The 19,371-nt window shown below is 55.1% G+C and overlaps 1 protein-coding gene across 1 annotated transcript in view; it reads left to right on the top strand.

The window, feature by feature from the left end:
* Positions 1-19,371, top strand: part of LOC128148297 (fibrillin-2-like) — a 116,356-nt gene that overhangs the window by 92,896 nt on the left and 4,089 nt on the right. The window contains exons 31-63 of the mRNA XM_052801985.1: positions 115-240; positions 682-804; positions 1,566-1,688; positions 2,065-2,190; positions 2,627-2,749; positions 3,184-3,306; positions 3,926-4,087; positions 4,613-4,681; positions 4,953-5,078; positions 5,400-5,525; positions 6,030-6,179; positions 6,754-6,825; positions 7,928-8,053; positions 8,533-8,658; positions 9,172-9,297; positions 9,536-9,652; positions 9,924-10,052; positions 10,701-10,820; positions 11,191-11,316; positions 11,403-11,555; positions 12,010-12,075; positions 12,363-12,488; positions 12,702-12,821; positions 13,286-13,408; positions 13,699-13,830; positions 14,455-14,580; positions 14,820-15,026; positions 15,252-15,377; positions 16,522-16,644; positions 17,369-17,485; positions 17,745-17,873; positions 18,478-18,597; positions 19,101-19,332. Of these exons, the coding sequence (XP_052657945.1) occupies positions 115-240; positions 682-804; positions 1,566-1,688; positions 2,065-2,190; positions 2,627-2,749; positions 3,184-3,306; positions 3,926-4,087; positions 4,613-4,681; positions 4,953-5,078; positions 5,400-5,525; positions 6,030-6,179; positions 6,754-6,825; positions 7,928-8,053; positions 8,533-8,658; positions 9,172-9,297; positions 9,536-9,652; positions 9,924-10,052; positions 10,701-10,820; positions 11,191-11,316; positions 11,403-11,555; positions 12,010-12,075; positions 12,363-12,488; positions 12,702-12,821; positions 13,286-13,408; positions 13,699-13,830; positions 14,455-14,580; positions 14,820-15,026; positions 15,252-15,377; positions 16,522-16,644; positions 17,369-17,485; positions 17,745-17,873; positions 18,478-18,597; positions 19,101-19,332 (4,219 nt within the window). The remainder of the gene's footprint in view (positions 1-114; positions 241-681; positions 805-1,565; positions 1,689-2,064; positions 2,191-2,626; positions 2,750-3,183; positions 3,307-3,925; positions 4,088-4,612; positions 4,682-4,952; positions 5,079-5,399; positions 5,526-6,029; positions 6,180-6,753; positions 6,826-7,927; positions 8,054-8,532; positions 8,659-9,171; positions 9,298-9,535; positions 9,653-9,923; positions 10,053-10,700; positions 10,821-11,190; positions 11,317-11,402; positions 11,556-12,009; positions 12,076-12,362; positions 12,489-12,701; positions 12,822-13,285; positions 13,409-13,698; positions 13,831-14,454; positions 14,581-14,819; positions 15,027-15,251; positions 15,378-16,521; positions 16,645-17,368; positions 17,486-17,744; positions 17,874-18,477; positions 18,598-19,100; positions 19,333-19,371) is intronic.

Genomic DNA, 19,371 nt, shown 5'->3' with positions numbered 1-19,371 from the left:
GTGCCAGCACTGCATCGCAAGGCTGCTGTTGGACGGAGGAAGGGATACAGAGGGTTGCCTCAGAGTCGTGTCATGGTTCTTGTGGTGTTCAAGCAAGTCCTTTTTCTCCTGCAGATGTGAATGAATGTGATCTCAACCCTAATATCTGCCTGCACGGCGAGTGTGAAAACACGAAGGGCTCCTTCATCTGTCACTGCCAGCTGGGCTACTTTGTCAAGAAGGGAACCACAGGCTGCACAGGTGGGGACTCACCAGACCCGGAGCTAGGGGTGCTGGTGGGAGCCCTCACAAACACCTCCTGCAGCTGCCATGGAGAGAACACCATCCCTGTACTGGGGGATGCTGTGGACACCTAGGGATGTGGCTGTGAGCTGAGAGCCCCTCCTGGGCAGGCAGAGATTGCCACGAAGGCAGGCTGCAGGCAGGAATTGACACTTTCCTAGTTTATAGCCAAGCCAGGGGTCTGCCCTTCCTGCCTCTTCCAGGGGTGAGCACAGATCAGCTCTTCAGCTCAAGGGTACAACTCCAGGCAGCCTGTTCCCCAAAGCACCTTGTTCCCATCCCCTGGGGTCCAGACTCCCAGGAGCCAGTCCAGACTCGTTAGCAGGATTGTACCCGGCTGCCCCCTCCTCTCCTGGGAGAGCTGAGCTGTGTCAGCTCTGATGTCCTTCCTTCCTGCAGACATTGACGAATGTGAGATCGGGGCTCACAACTGCGACATGCACGCCTCCTGCATCAACGTGCCTGGGAGCTTCAAATGCAAGTGTCGCACAGGCTGGCTTGGAGACGGGCTGAAGTGCAATGGTGAGTTCTCATCCCAGGAGAGGGTGTTCATGTGTCTAGGTGTTCTGTGGGCACCTGTGAAGGCTGGGGTGAGCTGACACCTGCACTTAAAATGCTCTTGAGCCCCAGGAGCCCTGCATGAGCATTTATGGAAGTGTGGAGAGATGTGGGTGTGTGACAGAGGGCGACTCTAGGTGTGGGCGTACGGGTGTTGCACTGTCAGGCCCTGGAACCGTGTCTGTGAAGCCATGAATGTGGGAGCAAGGGCATGTATTTGTGGGATGTGGAGTGTGTGGACACGGTATTGAGATGAGTGTGGATGAATGTCATAGATTGGCAATGTGGCTGCGTGGCGATATGTTGGGGCACGGTGTGGTATGTATGCAGGGATACACGGGTGTGGGAGACGTGTAGGGATGTGTTGGCGTGTGTATGGTGTGTGTCTATGCATGCAGGGACTTACTGGCCTGTGTGTGGTGTGTATGGAGGGATGTAAGGATATGTGTGTGGATACGTGTGTCTGAACTGGGGAGGTACCGGGAATGTGGGTATGTGTGTGTGAAAGTGTCTCGCTGCCATATTGTCTGTGTCAGCACTGCCAGGGGAGTCTCTCATGGCCATAGAGGCTCAGAGAGATGTGTTGGAGCCTCATGAGTGCTCCAAGTGCCTGGAGGCTGCAGTCTCCTGGGCCATTTGCGCACCCCCCGGGCCCTACGCTAGCTGCCCAGGCTTAGAGGAAAGGCCAGAGGCAAAACAGTGACAAGGGTGTTCTCCCTGCCCAGATCTGGATGAGTGTGCAACCGAAGAGCACAAGTGCAACCTGAATGCCAACTGCGTCAACACACCAGGCTCCTACCGATGCGCCTGCCGAGAAGGCTTCAACGGGGATGGCTTCTCCTGCTCAGGTGAGGCCCGTAGACTCAATTGGCAGCAGGAACGTGGCTTGGGCATCCTGCTGGGACATGGAGTCACCCCCTCTTAACCACCAGCCTGGCTCAGGACCTGGCTGCCTGTGTCTAGAGTTCCCCAAACCAGATGTCCCCCAAAAGCCACTGCAGCCTGCCCTGCACCACAGCCTGCTCAGATACCTTCAGCAGAGATCCACCTTCTTCTCAGCAGGTGTTTGGGGAGGCTCAAGGCAATAAGAAGTATTGCAGCCCCCTCCTAGCAGCCTCCCAGCAGAAGGGTGGGAACAAGCTTGTGGGAATTTTCTGGGCAAGCTGAGGGAAGCTTCCATCTTCGGGTGGACACCGTGTCAGTCTCATGCTTGACTCTCTCTAGATGTGGACGAGTGTGCGGACAATGTGAACCTGTGTGAGAACGGACAGTGTCTCAACGCACCTGGGGGTTACCGCTGTGAGTGCGAGATGGGCTTCAATCCCACAGAGGACAGCAAGGCCTGCCAGGGTAAGTGCCCAGAGTTTTGACTGCTGCTCCAGGAGATCCAGTGTCCATGTCCTTTCTGGCCTTGGTCTCTCCACTGCACTTGTCACCACCTGAGCCATCACTAAGCAAGACCCACCATCAGGGAGTGGTGCAAGGTTCCTGAGGTGCCAGCTCTTCCACTTACAGGAGTTGGCCCCCAGCCTGCAGAGAGGCTGGGCTAAGCCAAGGATCCATGCTAGATGTGGACAATCAGCAAAACAGGGATGAGGGGAGAGGGCATACACAGAGAATGCCTGGTCCTGCTCACCTAGGAGATGGTATCCCCTGGCAATAGAACCATCCTGAGATGTGTTACCCACAGCTGGGCTGTAGCTCTGCTTTGAGATGGGAGCAGGAGAGGCCTGTCCTGGCCCTCACTCTACCAGATCCTCAGTACCCAGCTCTCCTTGTTTTGCAGACATTGATGAATGCACCTTCCAGAATATCTGTGTCTTTGGGACCTGCCAGAACCTGCCCGGGATGTTCCGCTGCGCCTGTGATGATGGCTATGAACTGGACAGGAGTGGAGGCAACTGCACAGGTATAAGGACTTTCACATGGCTGTTGGATGAGGATCACTGCTCTGTGATCTGCTGGTGGGTGCTTGCCCCAACCATGACAGGGAGTGGCACTAGCAGCCTAAAGCCAATTAAGTGTCCCTGGGTGATGTGGTGATGTGTCTTTGCTCTCGGCAAGGCCTCGATGCTGCTGGAAAGTGGGCCTTCAGTGAATAGGAGGGAAAGCTCAGTGTGGCTCTGCTCCTTTCTTCTGACTCTGGGCAGAGTGGTGTGAGGTAGGACAAGGCAAGGTCTGTTTCTAGAAGGGCTTTGCCTGCCACCACATGAAAAGCCTTAGAAACACCATGGTCGTGGGGATACACCCTGAACACACAGTACAGAGCTTAGGGCTGGGGCTGTGGTTTCTGTGGCAGTCTTCATCTTTTTTTTTTCAGTGTTCATCTTTCCATCCTTTCAGACATCAATGAATGTGCAGACCCTGTGAACTGTATCAACGGCCTGTGCGTCAACACCCCTGGCAGCTACCTGTGCAACTGTCCACAGGACTTCGAGCTGAACCCCACTGGTGTGGGCTGTGTGGGTGAGTGGGGACCTGGGTGGAGAGCACACCTTCCATCCAAGACCTTGGTGGTCCTTCTTGTTGGTCCCACATAGCTGGAACTGGCCACTACCAGAGACTGGAGTGGCTGTCCACTATCTGCCCTGCTAAATACCTGGCTATCCATGATGGGCTTAACCCTGCAGCAGCAGAAGAATACCTACCTCCTGTTAAGCCTGGCCCACCTCATGTCACCAGTGTGGGTGCTCTCCTGCTTGAAGCAATGTTATTCCTGGGCAGCTCTGGAGCTATTCTTAAGTGTTTGTTTCTTGAAAGGCCCTGGGTTACTGGTAGCATTATTTGGGTCATGCTCCCTAGCCATACTGAAGACAGGCCACCATGCTATGACCTCTGTATGATACAGTGTGGCTTTTACCAGACAAGCTGGGCACACTTTATTCTTGAAGGGTTCCCAAAGTCATGAGCTGCAAGGACAGTCTGGATGTGCTTCACTACAATACAGGTAGCTGACAGTGTGGACATCTGGGACAGGACTGGGGCCTTACCCCCTCCCTGCTTCTTGAGGCAATAGTGCTATTCCTCCTGTCCACACAAGTCTTTACTGGAGAGGCTTTGCTCACCCACTGCTGTCTTTGTACAGATACCCGTGTTGGGAACTGCTTCCTGGACACTCAGGATCGAGGAGATGGGGGGATCTCCTGCAGCGCAGAAATTGGAGTTGGGGTCACTCGGGCATCCTGCTGCTGCTCGCTGGGTCGTGCATGGGGCAACCCCTGCGAGCTTTGTCCTCCAGCCAACACGAGTGAGTTGGGAAAATGTCTGGGGTGAACTTGGGCGTGGGCCAGATGGGCAGCACAGAGCAGAGCAAAGAAAAGAGGCTGCTTCCCTATGGCTTCTCAACTCAGGCTGGGCGCTGGCTCCAGGATATGCTATCATCACGATGGAGCAAGGGAAGCTGAGGGAGAAGAAAGCAACCCTGTTGTGTCAGTGCAGGGCTAGGCAGGTGGACCAGAGCAGGGGACAGGTGAAGTGGGGTGGGTGAGACCAGGCTGGTTGTGCCTGGGTGATCCAGATTGGGATCCTTCATTCCTAGTCCAGTGGGCTGGGGGAGGGCAGTAGATGTGGAATAACCCCATTCAAGGGTGAGCAGGCAGAGACAGCGTGGCTAAGTTGGCTCGGCATGCGATGGGAGTCAGGCTGTTCCATCTGGACCACTGTCACCATCCTCATGGCCTATTTCTCCTGGGTTTCTCCTGGTTCTCCCTACCCCTCCTGTTTCATGGGAGCCCGCTCAGCTCAGGATCCCCCTGACTGACTTTTTCCGCAGCTGAGTACAAGACCTTGTGCCCTGGAGGAGAAGGTTTCCGGCCCAACCCCATCACTGTCATCTTGGAAGGTAAGCCGGCCCGACCCCATGCCCTCTCACCAGGGGCTTGGGTGCTGGGGGAGTCCAGCCGTGGCACTGGGCTGGCTGGGTGCCCACCGAGCCCCTGACCACCGAATGATAAACAGCAAGCGTGTGCTCTCCTCGGATGTGCTCCGGCCACCCGGCCGAGCCGCTTGGGCTGGAGGTGGTGGGATGAACCTGCCAGGGATCCTGGGGTGAAGGCACTGCCTGGGCTGGGCTGGCAGGCAGCGAACACCTCCCGGCTGCTCTCCCTCCTCAGATATCGACGAGTGCCAGGAGCTGCCAGGCCTCTGCCAGGGCGGCAACTGCGTGAACACTTTTGGCAGCTTCCAGTGTGAGTGCCCCCTTGGCTACTACCTCAATGAGGACACACGCATCTGTGAAGGTAGCTGCGCCGTGGTGCCTGTGCTTGTCTGTGTGCCTGGCGTGTATGGCGCACCGTGTGTGCATGCATGTGTGCATGTGTGTGCAACAGAGTTATGCGTGTATCTGGGCTGCCCTAGGAGTGGTTGGCAGCATCCCTTCCACTTTTTCTTCCAGACTTCCCATCCTCATCACAAACCCTGTCCCCTTTCCCAGTGCCAGGCCAGCCTGGTCCCTGTGTGAGGCCCATCCATACCTTGTGCCAAGCCTACCCTCAACCCCATGTCAGGCCCTTCTCTACCTGTGCCCAGTGCTTTGACCTCCAATCTCCTTTATTCGGCAGATATTGATGAGTGCTCTGCTCACATTGGGATCTGTGGCCCTGGGACCTGCTACAACACCCTCGGCAACTACACCTGCGTGTGCCCCCCTGAATACATGCAAGTCAATGGAGGAAACAACTGCATGGGTATGCCATGGTCCGAATCTGCGGGAAGGGGTCTGGCAGTGCCCTGCCTGTGCGTGACCCCCGGCTTGTGCTGTGAGCAGCACGGGGTGGGCAACGTGGTTGAGCGGATGGAGCAGAAATGCTGAGAGCAGGGGGCTGGGACTCAGGATGCCTGAGTTCACCAGTGCCTCACCGCATCCCTGCCCCTATGCCGCGCATGTTGCCTGTGCCAGAGGGGCTGACGCTCACCCTGCCAGCAGTTACAGGGAGAGTGGCTGGCATCGGGCAGCGAGAGACCCAGCAGAGCATTGCCACTGCCTGCTATGGGGCAGGACCCAATGCTCTCACTGGAGCAGGGCTTCAGCGCATCACTGCAGCTGCTTTGCTGGGCTCCCCTGTGTGTCACCTGCAGTCCCTGAGCACCAGGACAGGACAGGGTGGCATATCCCCAGCAATGAGTGCCCTGGGGCTGGCAACATCCATTCCTGGCGCTGGCACAAGACGCTGTCTGGGCTGCCTTTGCAGACATGAGGAAGAGCGTGTGCTATCGCAACTACAACGACACGTGTGAGAACGAGCTGTCCTTCAACATGACCAAGAAGATGTGCTGCTGCTCCTACAACATTGGCAAGGCCTGGAACAAGCCATGCGAGCCCTGCCCCACACCAGCCAGCCGTAAGTCAACCTTTCTGGAAGAGCATCTTGATACTGTGGATGCCCCCTCACTTTTCTGGCAATCCCATGCACTTTGAGGCACAAACACTAACAAAATAGAGGGGGAGAAGGGAGAGCATCATGTCTGGCAGGCAGCGCCTGTGGGTCAGCGCTGCGGGGACATGCATTGCACTAGAAGGACACAGGGGACTGCGACAGTATCTGCGGAGAGATGATGTGTGGGCTGCATGGGCAGGCTAGGCGTGGGTGACAGCGTTGCAGAGGGGAGTGCTGGCCGTGCACTGCGTGGAGGAGTGAGTCTGTACCTGCATGCGAGGCACACGGATGCCATGTGTGTGCATGCCTTTTATGTGGTGTGTATGCACGTGTAAGCCCTTTGCCCGGTGCCATACCTGTTCTTGGGGTTCCCCATGTGCCGGGCCCTGCAACTCCCGGCCAAGCAGTGTGCAGATCCCCTCCTGCCAGACCCCCTCTCTGCTCACTCCAGCTGTAGTTGGTCCTTATCCCTCTCGTCCCTGGCTGCACCCCACTCTGCCCGCCGGGCATGGCCATGACCTCGGTGCTCCTCTTCCAGCTGAGTACCAGATCCTGTGTGGGAACCAGGCCCCCGGATTTATCATCGACATCCACACAGGAAAGCCGATCGGTGAGTAGAGCCCCCGTGCCCTGCAGAGTCAGGTCTGCTCTCTGCCCCTCTGCTTTCGCCATACGGTGCTTGTGAGCTTGTTCCCTTCCCCTCCCTTAGTAAATTAAGCCCTGAGCAGAGGAGAGACAAGGAAAAGACGTGGGCAGATATGGCTGCAAGCAGCTGGCCAAGCCTTCAAGCTTATCTCCTGAGTGGCTGGGCTGCTCGGACCCCCCCACATTCGCAATTGTGCCTTGGTTTCTGTCCCAGCTGGAGAGACAGGTGGCCAGTGACCACAGACAGTGGCCAGTGGCTCGGTAGATCCAGACCTGTGATAGCCCTGGTGCTCACACTGCGGGCAGCACCGGCCCTACAGCAGCAGGGCACCGCTGAGAGCCAAGGTTTCAGGTTTGTGCTTTGGTAGATGGAAAGCCAGAGCTACTGTTGAAAGTCCTACGATTTGTGGGCCCTCTACAGATGTTTTCCAGTCTTGAAAGGTGGACTCGCTCGTAGTTTGTGAGACAAACAGATTAGTTAATCATTGCTTCACCTGGCCTTGGCAGTGCCAGCCAGAGGACTGAAGAAGAAGGAGGTGAATTCATCTTCTGCCCACAGGAAGAAAGTGCAAGAGTGTATCAGTGCAAGGCTGCAGGGCTGGCAGGGCTGGTGGTAGATTGTGCTGGGCCCCGCGACAGAGTCAGGGACCCTGGAGCCCTCTCAGTATTTCAGTGACCCCCTGGACTTCCCATTTGCAGCCTGGTCCCAGAGCCTGAGCAAGTGTCCATGTTACTGCAGAGACACACTCAGAGAAAACAAAGTGGATGTCCTGGGTAGGATCCCTCCCAGCATGTGCTGTGCAGGTTCTGCCAGCAATCCCGTGGTTCCTACAACTCGGAATCTTGTGTGACTGCTGTGTACCCAGACCTCTGCAGAGCGGCCCTAGCCTGGCATGATCTGCAAGATGCAGTATCAATCCTCCAAAAGTTGCTCCACTGTTTGTCTGGTGGCCCTTTCCTGCTAGTCTTCTTTTTAGAATGAACAAAGGCAGCAGTCTCCCAGCTATGGGGGATGCTTTCCTCCCTGCTGCCTTCCTGGGATGCTGAGAGACGTTGTCTGTGTGCAGATATTGATGAGTGCAGTGAGATCCCTGCTATCTGCACGAACGGTGTCTGCATCAACCAAATCGGCAGCTTCAGGTGCGAGTGTCCCATTGGATTCAGCTACAACAACATCCTGCTCATCTGCGAAGGTAACGGGGCAGCCGGGGTAACGCTGCCAAGGGTGCCCAGGAGGGTGGGTGTTCTCGGCATGGCACTAGCATCTCCCCACCTCATGGGGCACCAGGGGGAGGGCTGTCAGCAGACATGGACAGAGAGTACATGTTCTCAGCCTTCTTGATATCTTCTTCTTTTTTCGCATCAATGCTTGGACAAAAATTGCTGATTTCCATTCATGTTCCTGTCTGGTTTTTCCTTCCTCTGTTTTTGGGGGTTTTTTTAGAAAAAGTTTGCAAATGTGAGTGTTTCAAAGTTTTGAGTTGTAACTAAAATTCCCATTATTTTATTGCAAAGCAATAGAAAAAGGTTGAAAATTGACCCTGATTGGAGCAAACCAAGGGTTAAAATTCAGTTGACTCCACTCAGCTGCTCCAGCCCTACCAGGATGATGGTGCCTGGTGAGTGCCTGGCACTCTGCACAGTCCAGCTTTGCACTGCTCTCCTTCCACAGACATCGATGAGTGCAGCAGTGGGGAGAACCTCTGCCAGCGCAACGCTGACTGCATCAACATCCCGGGCAGTTACAGGTGCGAATGCTCAACTGGATACAAGCTGTCGCCTAGCGGAGCCTGCGTGGGTAAGATGGGAGCTCTTTGCTACCTATTCCAGAGACACGTGTGCGAGGCGCTGACACCCCTGCCTAGGCTCTTCAGATGGTTTTGCAGACCACCATGTGTGGACCCGAGGAAGAACAGGATGAAGGACATGCCAGTCCCGTGCATGGGTTCCTGTTTTTTTTGTCAAGCCTGGGGACTCTGACCTGGCTGTGCTGTGAATATGGCATAACTGTACTTTGGGAACAATTCCCAGGGATTCTGGGCTCCTGAGGGATGAGAGAAGGTCACTGTGAAGTACAGCTTTAGTCAGGCCATTTTCTCCAATTAAATTTATTTTTTTTAGAGGTCACAGTGCATAAATCTTGTTCTCTGTGAAGCCACCTCTCAGAAAACCAAGACCCCGTCCTGCTGTGCTGCTGCTCACAGACACAGCTTCCCACCAGCAGGCAGGGGTCTGCAGAAGGCCAGTGCCTTGGCTCTTCCCGTTTGGTCCATCCCTTCCGCTCACTAGTGCCCACTTTGCTTTGTTTTAGGTCGCAACGAATGCCAGGAGATCCCCAACGTCTGCAGCCACGGGGACTGCGTTGACACCGAGGGCAGCTACGTCTGCATCTGCCACAACGGCTTCAAGGCCACGGGGGAGCAGACCATGTGCATGGGTCAGTGTGACTGCCACAGCCCTGCCATGTGAATCATGGATCAGGATGGACGTGAGCTCTCTCCAGCACCCGCTGGGTGGTGCCAAGGACAGCCAAGGGCCACTGTGTCCTTTCGATCCCAGGCTGCCCCTGCAAACTACAGGGGTGTTGTGCAGCTGCCTGGACCCTGTCTGCACACCCAAGACAGTGGCTTTTAGCTCACTCAGCCCCTGAATCAGCTGTGACCTTCTCTCTGCAGACATTGATGAGTGTGACCGACAGCCCTGTGGAAACGGGACCTGCAAGAACACAGTTGGCTCCTACAACTGCCTCTGCTTCCCTGGCTTTGAGCTAACACACAATAACGACTGCATGGGTGAGTTGCATGAAACCCTGACCGCATGGATTATTGATCAAGATCAACGTGGCAATGGCTGTAGGGCATGGGGTGTCACACAGTGGCACACAGGGGGCCAGCTCTGGGTGTCACCTGGCAGTGGCTGTAGAAGTGACCTCTGGGTGTCACCTGGCAGTGGCTGTAGGCGTAGTTGTATGTGTCGGAGGTGTAGGGCTGGCTAAGGTGGCACACTGACACTCACATGCTGTGCATATCTCTTCCCGTTGTGCTTATCATTTCCCTCCCACAGACATTGATGAGTGTTCATCCCTGGTGGGGCAGGTGTGTCGAAACGGCCAGTGCATCAACAGCATCGGTTCCTTCCAGTGCCTGTGCCAAGAGGGGTATGACCGGACCCCTGATGGGAAGAACTGCGTAGGTGAGTGTCAGGGCAGGAGGCTGGCCCTTCTCAGTGGGTTGAGCTGTGTGTTGGTGTGGCTGGCGCTGTGCAGTGCTATGAGATGTTGTCCCCAAGCTGGTCCCATCAGAGGCAACGGAGCAGTGGACTCTCCAGAACTGCTCACAAGGCCCCAAGTCCTCTGGAGCCAAAGCCTGGTCATTTGACTGCCCATGGAGAGCTGGACTGGGCCGCACTATGCCTGCATCTCCCTTCCAGCAATGCAGGGAACAGTCAAGCCAGTCCCTTTCCATGTGCTGAGACCCGCAGGCAGCGAGGAGAAATGTTGTCCTGTCCATGCCCCTACAGCATGCAGAGTTGTATCGGGGATGCCTTGGCAACTATCCTGCAGGCGGGGACTCTGGGGGCAGGCAGGCAGGCACGTCGTACTCTGGTGACTTGTGTCTACCACTCTGCCTCCTGCAGCACCACGTCCTGCAGGGCTGAGTCCATGTTCCCAGGGTGCACAAGGTAGAGCATTCTGGAAAATGTCTTCTCTGCTTCCCTTGCATCTTTTGGGCAAAGCAGGGTGCAGCTGCAGGTAGGGCCTGGGTGCAGTAAGGTACCCTGCACCCAAGTCCTCTGAGCTGAGCACAGACACTATCGCTGGTTATTTCCCCTCTTCTGCAGACATCAACGAGTGTGTGAGCCTGCCTGGGACCTGCTCCCCAGGCACCTGCCAGAACCTGGAGGGCTCCTTCCGCTGTATCTGCCCCCCTGGGTATGAGGTGCAGAACGACAACTGCATCGGTAATGTTGCCTCTCTGCCTCCACCATTTCCAGCACAGCATGTGGACATCTTGGACTATTCCCAGAACAACCATATTCTTCCTGAGTGGGCTGGGGCATGCATGACCATCCCCAAATATCTTCTTGAAAGCAATTGGACACAGAGCAAGGCAAGGCCTGCTCCCATGACGGAGGAGGCTCGGTGGTTTTGCTGTGCCCTGGCCTCTTCATTGTCCCATTTGCCCTGAGGGTCGGTTAAGGGTTAGGGCTGGGGTGATGTCCTGCAGGCATCAGAGCTCCCCTGACATCACAGCTTCAGGTGGTTTTAATGCAATAAGGAAAGGAGCAACCTGTGGCTGCTCTGTAAGTAATACGTCCCTGGTGCTCCCAGATATCAACGAGTGTGAAGAGGAGCCCAACATCTGCCTCTTTGGGACATGCACCAATACCCCTGGCAGCTTCCAGTGTGTCTGCCCTCCAGGCTTTGTGCTGTCTGATAATGGCCGACGGTGCTTTGGTGAGTGCAGCTCATCATGATGGGGAGGGGAGCATAACCATCCTGGATGTCTGCAATGACCTGTGCGTTTCCCCATCCTCCTACAGACACTCGCCAGAGTTTCTGCTTCACTCGCTTTGACAACGGAAAGTGCTCCGTCCCCAAGGCCTTCAACACAACCAAGGCTCGGTGTTGCTGCAGCAAGATGCCAGGAGAAGGCTGGGGAGACCCCTGTGAGCTGTGCCCGCAGGAAGGAAACGGTAGGTGTGCTGGGACCTACCTCCATGGGAGAGATGGCTGCGTGTGTCTCCAACACGCGCAGAGTGTGGGGAAGGTGTGCAGGTCAGGCAAGACAACCAGCAATGTAAGCCATCCAGCAAAGTGGGCTCCTCCATCTGGAGATTACTGCTTTGAAACCTAGTAGCTCTTACTGGACTGCAGTATTCCCAGGGTCTCCAGCAACCACAGTCAGGCTTATTTCTGCTTTGGATCTGCTCTCAGTTCTCTGCAGGGTTTTAGATAAGGCAAAAGCATCTCAGTGCCTCCAGATCCAAGGCAAGCGCAGGTGTTTTCCAGCCAGCTGGGGTTTTGTGGTCTCCCATGGGCAGTGAGCTGTCAAGCTCTCAGTCCTGCTCTAGAAGCCTCTAAAGCACATTTCAGCTTCTGTGAGTAAAAGCACTTGTAAGCATATCTCACTTTTCTGCTTTCTTCCAGTTGCCTTCCAGGAGCTGTGTCCATATGGCCATGGAGCCATCCCAGGCCCAGGTGACACCCGAGAAGGTAAGGTCTGTTCTAGGGATGAGAAGAAATTTGTTTTGTGGGAAGGTTGCCTAGAAGCAACCAAACTTAGGCTATCTGGAGAGTAGGGTTGAATCCCAGTGGCAGGAGGGGAGGGACATAGGACTGGGTGCCCTCCCAAGCTCATCGTTTCTGACTGTTCACCAAAGGTTCAGCTCCCAGCTCTGGAGAGGGAGTATCTGAGATTGCAGGGTCAGTCCTGAGAGGACAGGGATATGTTTCTGGCTGCATGCACACGTGAGGTTTCATTGTCTTGGTTTCCCTTCTAGATGTTAATGAATGCTCAGAGAACCTGGGTGTCTGCATAAATGGGGCCTGCATTAATACTGATGGGTCCTTCCGCTGCGAGTGCCCCTTCGGGTACAACCTGGACTACACAGGAGTCAACTGCGTGGGTAAGGGTCTGCATGGGGAGCACCTCTTGCTTTTATCCTCCTTAGATCAGAGGTCACGAGCATGTGCATGCGTGTGTGTGCGTGTGTGTGTACTTTTTTTGCCCCTGGCTCCTGGCTTTGCTGGACTTGTTTGAATGATCTGGCTGCAAGAAGAGACCAGCCTGCATTTTTCTACTTAACTCATCCACCTAATGTGGTCCTGGCTTCCTCCAGATACCGATGAGTGCTCCATTGGCAACCCTTGTGGGAACGGCACCTGCACCAACGTGGTGGGAGGCTTCGAGTGCGCCTGTGATGAGGGTTTTGAGCCAGGTCCCATGATGACATGCGAAGGTAATGCTGTTGTGAGGCAATCCCTGCACCCCTATTGCATACTGGGCCGTGTGTGTGACCCCACTGGGTCACTGCCTGGGTGAGCAGCAGTCAGGTCAGCCTCCAAGGAACAGTGTAGAAAAGCTGGCTGGGGCTCATCTCCACACGAGTGTGTACATCAGCGCTGGTCCCTTTTGGCTTCCTCTGAGGCTGGAGCCCAGGAGGAGGTCTGGAGACCTGCCTAAATGCAGGAGCTGCCTCACCAAGGAGCCAGGACCCTGTCCCCATCAAAGCTGCTGAGATACCAGGTGTCTGTCCCTCTGCAACTGAAGACCATGACAGGAAGCCTTGGTGGAACAAAGTTCTCATGAGATGAATGCACGGGGAGGAGGGGAGTCTGTCCTGGGGAGGTCCACCACCATTACTGCCCAGCTGACTCTGCTGAGAGCACACAGTCGAGCTCTATCCTCTCTCCTGCCTCCCAGATATCAATGAATGTGCACTGAATCCCCTGCTCTGTGCCTTCCGCTGCATCAACACCTTTGGCTCCTACGAGTGCACCTGCCCATCTGGATACGCCCTCCGAGAAGACAGAAGAATGTGCAGAGGTAAAATTCCCTTCTGCACGCATCAGGGGGGCTCCCACGCTCTCCCCAGCCCCCTGCACTTAACCGGTCTCTGGTGCTGTACAGAGAGAAGGCAGGACTTCTGAGCTGGCATCTCTGAGCTTGTACTCACTCTTACCTACCTTGGTGTTCATGCTGTGTGCCAGCCAGCCTGGACCAAGGCAGTAGGGATTTGTGGAGCAGTGCAGATGTGAGCACTCAGTTCCTAGTTGCCCACACAGTGCTGCAGAGCTGGCAAGTTGAACATGGTCTCATGAGGTTCTCGGTTGCAGATCTGGATGAGTGTGCAGAGGGACTGCACGACTGCGAGTCTCGAGGGATGCTGTGCAAGAATCTCATTGGCACCTTCATGTGCATCTGTCCACCAGGAATGCAACGCAGGCCCGATGGAGAGGGCTGCACAGGTACCAAGGACCAGGCTGGGAGGGATTCGCAGTCGGGCTGGAGACCATCCTCTTCTAGGCATTGCCCATGTAGCTTTATTTTGTGTCCTTCTGCCAAACAGCCCCTCCCCAGGGTTTCCCATGTGTCAGAACTTCCCGTATATCCTACTAGATGCCTACACACACAAAACCTCTGTTCATGTCTGGACCCATAGGTCTACACAGTTCCAGCACAGGATGACACACATTATGCCATGTGTCCTTTCTGTTGAGTCTTTTCATGTCTGTGTTAAGCTTCTTTGCACTGAGCTGCTTTTGGAAGGGCCAGCACCGGACAGCCCAGACCTGCACAGTATTAGGCACAGCAGGAATGCAGAACAAGCCCAGCTCCGCTCCTAGCCCAGCAGCTTGGCCATTTGCAGGTGGAGAATGTGCAAACCAGGGAAGCCGGGTACTCAGCCACCCTGCTTTGGGAGAGGTCCAGGGCAGGTGGATGTGTTTCTCAGCTGCCTAAGGATGTGGAAGTGGTCCTCAAGGACTATGTGAGGGCGTTTCAAACTGAGTGGTAGCACGGAGACTCATGGAAAGCTGAAATTTGTCCTATGCCTCACAACAGCTCTTTGTGGTTGCTTCCTTCCTTCCTAGATGAGAATGAGTGTCGCACCAAGCCTGGAATCTGCCCCAACGGCCGCTGTATCAACACGGTGGGAAGTTACCGCTGTGACTGCAATGAAGGTTTTGAAGTCAGTCCCTCTGGCACAGAGTGTATTGGTAATTACCAAGTCCTGGTGGGTCTTGAGCAGCATCTCTTTAGTAGCAGATGATGCTTTTCAGGTGTTTCGGGGTTTCTGAGGGGAAAGGTTTTTGGGGCATCACCTTTACCTTTAGCATTATCCAAACCACACTACCCTCCATGCTGGAACTAGTACAGGCTGGACAGGCTGCTCAGTTATCCCTGGTGTTGACACTGTCTCAGTTCCTGACCTTCTATCCCCACTCTCTCTGTCCAGACACCCGCCAAGGATTCTGCTTCACTGAAGTACTGCAAACCATGTGCCAGATGTCCTCCACCAACCGCAACTTGGTCACCAAATCTGAATGCTGCTGCAACAGTGGGCGCAGCTGGGGTCCCCAGTGTGAACTCTGCCCCCTTCCTGGAACCGCCCAGTACAAGAAAATGTGTCCTCATGGGCCAGGGTACTCCACTGATGGGAGAGGTGAGTTGGGGCCTGAATCACCTTCGATGCAGAGGGGAGAAAGCCAAGGTGTGGATACAGGCAGAATTCTACCGGGAACTGGCTGGGACAGACCTACACAGTGCCTGGAGCAGACAAGAAACCTCTGTGACACTATCTTACAACTCCCTGAATGTAGTCTCTGGCACAGGAGCATGGGGACAGAGGCAGTATTGGCACTAACAGGTCCTTCCCTCCCTCCGGCAGACATCGACGAGTGCAAGGTACTGCCCAACCTCTGCAAGAATGGACAGTGCATCAACAGCATCGGCTCCTTCCGCTGCCACTGCAGGCTGGGCTACACCGCGGATATCACAGGCACAGCCTGTGTGGGTGAGTCGGGAGAAGGAATCTCGTGTCTGGACAGCCCTTGGCCTTGGCAGACTTCCACCCCTACTTTTCAGCATGCAAAGAGAGGGTCCTGTAACACCCAGCTGGGACGTGACCTCACCTCTGCCCGTACTGTCCTGCATATCCATAGCAGGGCTCTGGACACTTTGCCCTATTGCACGGTCCTCTATACCTCAAACTTGTCACTCCATGTTGTTTAACTCCTTAAAACTGAGGCTCTTTGTCTTCTCCCTCTGACCCCAGGAGTCACAGGGACTGGCAGGGAATGTGGTCCAGAGATGAAAGTCTGTGAGCAGCCAAACCTTTCACTGGCAGGGCAGCTGGTTCTAGCCAGCGTGAGTGCCACGTTGGGATCCAGATGTTGACATAAAAGGCACCCCTGGAATCACAGCTGCAGGCATCTGGGGAAGTACTGAAGGAGTTGAGAATGTGCCATGCTTCCAGTACTGAGATGGTGTCCAGGACCACGCCAGCAGCTGTGTCCTAGACACAGAGCGGAAAAGAGGACTTGGCTCCCAGAAACCAAGCTCTGTGCCTAGGAGTAGAGCAGATATGACTTTGAGCACCAGGACAGGATTCCTCTCTAAACATCCTTGCCCTTTCTCCAGCTTTGTCCCCTCCAGCCTGGCTCACAGTTATGGGCTTTGTCAGAGCCATGGCTGTTACTGCCTGCTGGGCAGAGGTGACAAAGCTCCAGAAGTACAGGGCTGGCCCCATCCCTGATGTTCCCGGTACTCAGGAGGACCATCTACCCGTCTCTTCAGCTAGGAAGGGGCTAGGAAAGATGTCACTCAGATCCACCAGGTCACACAATATCCCATGTGTGAGCAGGGAGGTGTTTCAGCTCTTTTCCTGCAGGAGATCTCCTGGATTTGTGGTGCTGGCTCAAATTGAGGTGTTCCTTCAAAGCCCTTGTCTCTGCTCACCTGTTTCCTGGAGAGTGGACGAGATGCATTTATCTGGGGCAGGGAGTGCCAGGATCCATAGGGCCATCTGACCACTTAGTTACATGGGCTCACCTTGTATTCAGGAGCCCTTTGGTAGACTGAGTGGTCCAAGGGGTGGGGGGGACCCAGTCCAGCAGCACAACCTGTGAATGCTGATGTGTCTTGTCTCTCGAGTGTAGATTTGGATGAGTGTAACCAGTCCCCTAAGCCATGTAACTTCATCTGCAAGAACACAGAAGGCAGCTACCAGTGCTCCTGCCCCCGAGGGTACATTCTGCAAGAAGATGGGAAGATCTGCAAAGGTATTCACCCAGGAGAAGGCAGCAGAGACCCTGCCTCATCTCTGGCAGCATGGGGGGATGGCAAAAGCTGATTAACATGTGACAGAACAGTCAGGTCCTTCTCTTCAGCCACAGGACAAGGCTAGACATGGAAAAAGGTGCCATGCTGGACCGTCGTGGACTGATGCATTAGGGTGCCATCCTTCCACAGACAGTCTAGACCTGTCTCATCAGAAAAAATAATACTCCTTGCCCTTTGCTACGGACCACACAGCATATCCCAAGCTGTGCTGAGCTCCAGGGGCCGTGAACCTGCATGTCTCCAACAAGTGGGCTACGTGTGTCAGAGTCACTGTCAGGGCTCCTCCTGGTGCTGGCGGCTGCCAGGCTGGGGCTTTGCCCACCTCTCACAGTACTGATGTATCAGGCTGCAAAGAGGGTGGCCTAAGAATCTGGGTGAGTCTGGGATCTGTGGATTACAAGAGAGGCAGAGAAAAATCTCTGCATCTTCCAAATGTGTCTGTATGTGATCAGCAGCTGAGGTGGGGAGAGGCTCCCTGGACTTGTTATTCTCATGTAAGAATTGTGTGTGTGTTTTTCCTGAGGCTGGTCCATGGCAGGTCCTGGTCTACCCAGCACCACTGTGTATCACCATGTACGTGCAGGTGCCACAGAATCAGACCACAAAGATAAGATATCTCAGTAAGATAAATTGAGAAACACGTTCTTGTGCTTGTTGCTTTAGACTTGGATGAATGTTCCACCAAGCAGCACAACTGCCAGTTCCTCTGTGTGAACATTATTGGAGGATTCAACTGCAAATGCCCCCCAGGCTTCACTCAGCACCACTCGTCCTGCATCGGTGAGTAGAGGCATTCGCTGCTCTGCTATATAGCACCAGCACGGTCCCCGTGGGTTAGCTTTAAGCCCAGAAGAGTCTTTCCAGCCCCCCAGCTCTGGCTCTAGAGCACTGCACCTCTCCAGTCGGCCTGGGGTTGTGCATCTGACTTGTCTGCTACTCAGACTGGGCTAAGCTCCACGATGCAAGGTAGCTGTCTGCAAAGCTGCACACAGCCACATCACTGGGGAGAGACTTACAAGCAGCCACCGGTGTTTTGCAGACAATAATGAGTGCACAGCTCAGCCCTCTCTGTGTGGAGCCAAAGGACAGTGTCTGAACACGCCAGGCAGCTACAACTGCGAGTGCCAGAAAGGATTCTCCCTGGACAGCTCTGGTGTCAACTGCGAAGGTGGGTCCGTGTCTCTGGGGCTTTGACAGACACATCTTCCATGTGGAAGAGTTCCTAGTTCACTCACAATCTCTAAAGCAGCTCAGTCCAGCCAAGGGACTACTCCTTATTGTGGGGCACCAGGAGCCCACACGGGAAGCCCTGGTGCAAAGGAGAGGTCAGTGCCTGACCTGCCTGGAGAAACACTGGCTCTTGGACAAGTAGATGAAGGTCTCAGTGCTGCAACTATAGTAGCCAAGGCTGGGAAAGGAATGGTCCTGTATCTCATCAGGGGAGATCTCATGCCGGCCAAAACCCACCATGTGCTATGCTAAAGAAAAGCCTATATTCAGCCCAGGCAGCCTGAAGCAGAGCAGATCTGGTAATGGTCCAGGCCAGACCTTAAATCAAAAAACATCCAAGCAGGGGCTGCATGGGGTTGTCTGTGGGTCTTGGGGCTGAGGGTGTTATTCAATTCCAAGCTGCAGAGAAATAATTAGGCAGAAGACCTGCCCACCCACAGGGATCCCTCAAGGATGCTGGCTGCTGTGGTCCCCGTGCACCCAGTGCTGCCCACAAGACAGGGAGAAGTTGTCTCACCACCATCTGTGTTACATTGCTGCAGATGTGGACGAGTGTGATGGAAACCATCGGTGCCAGCACGGCTGCCAGAACGTGCTCGGAGGCTACCGCTGTGGCTGTCCGCAGGGCTACGTGCAGCACTACCAGTGGAATCAGTGTGTGGGTGAGTGTGGGATGGGGGCTTTTGCATGCTGTAGCTGTGGGATGGGGGATAGAGGGCAACTAAGCCCCAAGACCCTCTCCAGCCACCCCCGGCCATCTCTGACACTGGATTCTGGGTTCATCTCTGCTAACCCAGCACTGATCTTCCCGCTCTGTCCCAGAGACAGACCATGCCTGTGCCCAGAGAGGGTGCCCCTGCCCTGCCCTGCACTGCCCCAGGTTCTCTCTGCAACAGGGAATGTCAGGAAGCTCCTCTGCAGACTGATGAGCTCCCAGTGCTCCTGACGCCAGCAGCTCCCTGCATTGCAGGAGGATAAAAAAATCAAGGCAGTCCTTCAGGAACCTGCATGGGATGAGGTCTCACAGGCAGCCAGAAGGGAGCCTGCTGCCAGCTCAGCAATGGCCATGGGCAGATTTCCTTGGCCATGTGGAGTGGGGAGCACCAGCAGCACAGGAGCTCCCTTCCACTAAGTTTCTGACTAGTTCTGCTGTCTTTGGGCGCAGATGAAAATGAGTGCTCCAGCCCCACTGCCTGCGGCTCTGCCTCCTGCTACAACACTCTGGGAAGTTTCAAGTGCGTCTGTCCATCTGGCTTCGATTTTGACCAAGCCTTTGGTGGGTGCCAGGATGTGGATGAATGCTCAGCAGGCGGCAGCCCCTGCAGTTACGGGTGCTCCAACACAGATGGAGGCTATCTCTGCGGCTGTCCTGGAGGCTACTTCCGAGCAGGACAAGGGTAAGAGAGCAGCCAGCAGGTAGTCCCCACAGGCACCTG

This window comes from Harpia harpyja, chromosome 11 (genome assembly GCF_026419915.1).
Source record: "Harpia harpyja isolate bHarHar1 chromosome 11, bHarHar1 primary haplotype, whole genome shotgun sequence".
Taxonomy (NCBI): domain Eukaryota; kingdom Metazoa; phylum Chordata; class Aves; order Accipitriformes; family Accipitridae; genus Harpia; species Harpia harpyja.
The sequence above is the reverse complement of the archived record's forward strand: the minus strand, read 5'-3'. Positions and strand labels throughout refer to the sequence as shown.